Source organism: Papilio polytes, unplaced genomic scaffold (genome assembly GCF_000836215.1).
Source record: "Papilio polytes unplaced genomic scaffold, Ppol_1.0 DF824270.1, whole genome shotgun sequence".
NCBI classification, from domain to species: domain Eukaryota; kingdom Metazoa; phylum Arthropoda; class Insecta; order Lepidoptera; family Papilionidae; genus Papilio; species Papilio polytes.
The window spans coordinates 1928888-1934348 of NW_013524934.1; the positions used below are offsets into that span (position 1 = coordinate 1928888).

General features: G+C 31.2%; 1 protein-coding gene across 3 annotated transcripts in view; it reads left to right on the plus strand.

Moving 5' to 3' along the window:
• Positions 1 to 538: 538 nt before the first annotated feature.
• LOC106104792 overlaps positions 539 to 5461 on the plus strand; it is a 25756-nt gene continuing 20833 nt past the window's right edge. Inside the window, exons 1-4 of one of the 3 annotated variants that reach the window (XM_013284942.1) lie at positions 539 to 780; positions 952 to 1019; positions 1503 to 1540; positions 1850 to 1887. In XM_013284942.1, coding sequence (XP_013140396.1) covers positions 732 to 780; positions 952 to 1019; positions 1503 to 1540; positions 1850 to 1887 — 193 coding nt within the window. In that variant the 5' untranslated portion in view covers positions 539 to 731. Of the gene's footprint in view, positions 781 to 951; positions 1020 to 1502; positions 1541 to 1849; positions 1888 to 5461 lie in introns of those variants that run through there. The other 2 variants (XM_013284934.1, XM_013284949.1) reach the window with 2 other exon arrangements.

A 5461-nucleotide genomic window follows, 5' to 3' on the forward strand; every position in this document is an offset into this window, starting at 1 on the left:
CAAAAATCACTAGTTTTGAAACATGTGACACCGAACAAATCACTAGTTTCGTTACGTTTCTCGAAAATGACGTAACGACTCACGCCTAGTTGTGAATTCTTACTGAACGAATGACGAAGTACTGTCACTTATTCATTAGGAAATGTTGCCACACAGTTTCGGCATTGTCGCAATTTTGTGATTTATTGGAAAAATGACAGAAAACGGTACATGCGAATTTAAAAAATTACTGATGTACATATGTATATTCATGTAGAGGACAGACCGTGGTGGAGGAGATAAGAAAGACTTCACTAGCATAAACGGGATTCTGCTTATAAGAGATCGCTTAGAGCATTTAATACAACGGTTTTTTTGTTATCATTGGTTGTAAATGAATCAATGCCCTACTTTTTCACAACAAACCAATGTTTTTAATTTTTAACCCCGGAGTTTTGAAAAGACTAATTGCAGCAACCCTTTTTAAGTTGACGTCAATCAAAAGTTGAAGTTGGTCGAAGTTCATTCGTTCTGTTTGAGCGAGTTATTGAGTCAATCTCTTGTTCGATTTCTTATTTTTCCTTCATTTGTTCGCACGCCTGTCAGGCGATGCGCGTAGCGCTTTGCGCTGTAATGGCCTCATCTAATTTTATTGTACATTTAACAATTTTATGATATTTGTAGTACAAATACATTTGGTAGTGTAATTTAGTTTTTATTTATATTCATATTTATAATTCCGATAAATCAAAATGGCGAATCAATCCCATAAATCTGTGTATAGATTGGTTTTAACTGGAGGTAAGTAATTTTTATAAAATTATTAATTTAAGTTATAAGATACTTTCTAATTTAATGTATAAATACGTGTAACGCTTTTGATTGTTATGTCTTAATAGAAAATGTAAATATTGTCTTGCACGTGGACTGATACTATACAAAATCCACATTGTATTTTGTTAACCTATGCAGGACCTTGTGGCGGTAAAACAACTGGACAATCCCGTCTCAGTACTTTCTTCGAAAACTTAGGATGGAAGGTAAGAAAAATCAATTTAATTATACATATCTTAATTTTATATTTAATACAAATGAAATTAAGAATTATTGAAAAAAAAATTACTACATTCTGAAAACTTACACGTCGCAGTTTTTGTATTTGCCCCATTTTTAATAAATCAAATTTGGTTTTAGTTTCAATAATTTAAGATTGTAAAAGATATATAAAACAACTAATATTTACAGTGTATTAAATGAACATATTTATAAGGATTATCTTTATTCTACATTCAATTAATTTTCAAGTAGGTTGAAATATTTCATGTGTGAAAAGCTTCCCATTAGGAAAAATAAAATTATACCCTTATTTTATTAACTTTTTCATTGTCCTACAATGTTTTTTTAAAAGTAAATCAATGATAATTGAAGGTAAGGTAATGTCCAAAATTCTCGAAGATTTGTCCCTATGGTTTCTCCAACTGGAGATCCAATACAACATGGTTCCACATTGTATTTATTTCCAGGTGTTCCGAGTGCCGGAAACGGCTACCGTGCTACTAAGGTACGAAGCAACCTTGGCAAGAGCATTAAGTCTCAAACTTTATAAATTTGTTTTAGAAAATTGATAAAAAATATTTAAAAAAACAAAATTAAAGATGAAACTTATATAAGCATAGTTAACTATGTTATTATTATTTTAAATTAATAATGAAAAGTTTAAAGTATTGACATGTAAAGTAAAAATTAAATGATATTGTACATTCTTAGAAAAAGTATACACATTTATTTTGAATGCTGGATAGAATTTTTATCTTTTGAAATATTATTTTAAAACATATTCAAATGGTTTCATTTTATTTTTTTCTTTCAGTGGTGGTGTAAAGTTTGGAGATCTCAGTCCAGAAGAAGGTTAGTAATATTTGTTATTATTTTTTAACAATTATTTTGTAGGAATTTGTCATATGCAACTAAAACAAAACAGAAATTAAAATGTATGTATTGCCAATCAACAATACTAGTAACATTTATTTTATACCTTACATGGCATTTAGATTTTCATGTGATAACACAAACATTTGTTTTTTTTTTTTGTATCTCTCATTTCTTTGATTTTATTAGGATGTAAGAATAAGAATAGTAAATAAAAAATTGTAGACTATATTGTCCTGTATAGGCCTGTAAATAATAGACCTATGTTAGACAGTGAGAATTTTTTTTTTTTGGCTTTTTTCCAAATATGTTGACATCAAATATCTTCTCCCAGCTGTCTACTATATTTTATAACAATGGTACCACTGGCGAAAGATTTTAAAACATGTTACTCTCTCTGTATCAAGAAAAATCATATTTTTTTCGTGCAGTAGAAACTCGGTAATAAAAGCACTAACAAGTTTAACTTAAGTATTGAGGTTTGCAGAGATAAGTGTTAAACTTAAAAATGAATAATATTCATATTAACTTATTTAACAAATAAACGTATATTAAACTGAAAAAATTGAAAATGCTCTGAAAATAGTTTATAGCTTTTATCAGGGAATGTGAAAGGTTCGAGGAACCGTTGTAGTTACGTGTTTCCTATTTTCATTGCCAAAACATCAATAATAAAACGGTCCAAAGTTCGAAATTTCTTGAAAAAAAAAGAGTTATATAAATACATAAAATGTGATTTTGCCACGAGATACGGGCTGCGGTCCCGTGAGTTTATTTTAGTCGGAGCTTCGGCTCGCGAAATCATCGGATACAAAGCTCATATCTGGGTCACGTGTCTATCTTGATATATGCACCTGATTTTGTTTTTTTTCTATATTTTTAATTATCTGAATAGGCAGAACGGGCACGATTCTGCAGATTTGGATGTGCATAAGCAGCTGAACGATTTGGAAACGCCTAAAGTACTCTCAGGCTTGAATCTTTTAAAATAGCGCGGTTATGATCAGACTAGGGGAGTTTTGCTTTTGTAGTTTTTTACGTAAACGATGCATACGACATATTTCATGGAAGCAAAAAAGGAATTATGTTTAAAACGACAACCTTTAAACTATAAAAAAGTACACACAAAAACTTCGGGTGCGAGGGATGATCAGTTTAATAATAAATAATTTTACGGTCGAAAAGCGATTATCTACGTCGTAATATTTTTTTTATAAATAGAACATAGGCAGGCGAGCCGGACATTATGGGGCTTCACGGATGATCACGTGCCCGCTTAACCGACGCCTTTCCTCACGGTCAAGTTCACGGCAAGCTAGCAATACACGCATACTTATATAGGTATGAGACTCACTTCACAGCGTTTTATCTAATCGATTTAGCTAATCACTTACGGTACCGTTCGTTTAGCTAAAACAATGGGCATTTATAAATTATAATGCTTTTATGGTATAAATAGTGCCCACAAGGAATATTTGAAACTGCAATTCTTTGCCCACCCACCGGGATATTTCCCCTTCCCATTAGTCTCCTCCTCCGAAGATAATCAAGTAATGGATGTAAATATAGATAATCTGTTTTCTCGCGTCTATGGTATTGTTTATGTTGTCGAGCGTAAGAAATTACGCAATACTTTCTGTTTCCGGTTTATTTTAAAAACTGACTAGTGATCACAATTTGTTACTACTATTAAACCAGCCCTTGACCTTTTAATTGTCATGAACTCTTTAATTAGAATTAATTATCTTGTCTTCTATCTTTATTAAATGTTTTAATTTCCATATTTTCTGTCGGTCCAACTTTAGACGGCTTTAATTAATACAGAGGATACAGTTGTTTAGAATATATGACGCATCAGTGAGAATGGTTATAATACGTTGTCTAGATGTATCATCGACGATAATTGTTGGTTTCTCATATGTAGAAAACATTTTGTGCTATAATTGCCAAAATAATGTAAATTTATCTAGGCTATTTTCCTCCTTATGAAATGTTATGCACATTTCCTAGTTTCTTCTGTCTCCAGTTTATTGTTTCAATTATTTTCCTTGATTGGTATACGTTGTTTTGAAATATAACAATGGTAGTCAAGTGTTCAAGTACTCCAGTATATTATTGTCTCTGTTAAAACAATCTAAACAAACAATTGTGTCTGCTGTGCTTTATCTATGAGTTTATTTGATATTTCTCGAGTTTTCAACGTTTTGATACGTTGGTGTTTATACCTTTTTATCATTCACACTTTTTATTTGTACAACTTTTTTATTCATTTTTTACATATTTTTACGTCAATGTATCTGAACTTGCGGTTTCAAATGTAACAAAAAGTAATTGCTTGAGCAAACCACAAAGAATAACTTTTATCCTGTTTAATGCAGTATTACCCGCATTTGTCGAGGTGTAAAGCATTGTTGTTTACACTCGTTTATGCCGGAATATTCGATGTGAATACAATTGTGTTTATTCCAGATAGCGAGATAGATCTGAGTAAAAGGGACTCGTCATAACCGATTTCATCTCGTACTGTCCTTAGTTACATTGAACCCGTTTTAAACACTAATTGTAGACGATTGATGAAAGGATTCGTTACGTAAACATGTGACAAATGATCCAAATAGTTATTAATCCCTAACTAAAGAAAACTTAGTAAAAAACTAAGGTGTTTTACAGTTATAGGATGTAATAAATAATTTTGTGTTTGAATTCAACAAAGATTACACATCGTAATATTTTACTGTGCCAGGTTTCATATTTTTTGTTGATAAAGTTGAGTTATGGGTACATAAAATAATAATTTTAAGCTCTCATAAAGCAAGTAGAGAGTTTTTTACAGTGCAGAATTATAAATACTGCCTTGTCTACGAAGCGATTGCCATGCCACCAGGATATTTAAACTCTACAAAGTTTGACTCCTATCTATCTACATGTTTGTTTGTAAATACTTTAAAATTACGTCTATCTTGACGTCAACCTCTATTAAGCTAAAACGACATGCGTTTTGTATCAATTCAATGTTGTTTTTCCACTATACATTCACAAACTTTGTCTATTTCAACCATAGTATTTAGCATTATAAAGAGCAGGAGGTTTTGCCAACGATAATGTTATTGTTACATAAATTTTCGAACGTTTTCAAGCAATAAACGTACCGCGGTTAAAAATAATCACTTCTATTTGTTACGAAATAACCTAAGAAAACTTTGTCGTCGTAATTATATCGAATCGTTGCGAAATTTTCAATTTCAAACCGGCCTCGTGTTTGTTTCATGGCCTCAAATATTTTTACAATGCTATGGCGTACCTAGCGCTGTTCTAATGTAGTTCAAACGACATTACTCAATAATGATAAAAGTTTTTTGTTGTTTACAAACTGTTATTGAAAGATTGGGCAATATTTTTTCTATAAATAATGAACCACCATAGTCTCAAGCTGCATAAATACTGTTAGTGCTATTATATTTCGGGTGAGAGTCAAAATGGCGGGTGTACCATCGCGAATTAAATTATACCACTTACTAAAAAAATGTACCTAAAATGTACTAATTAGTACCTC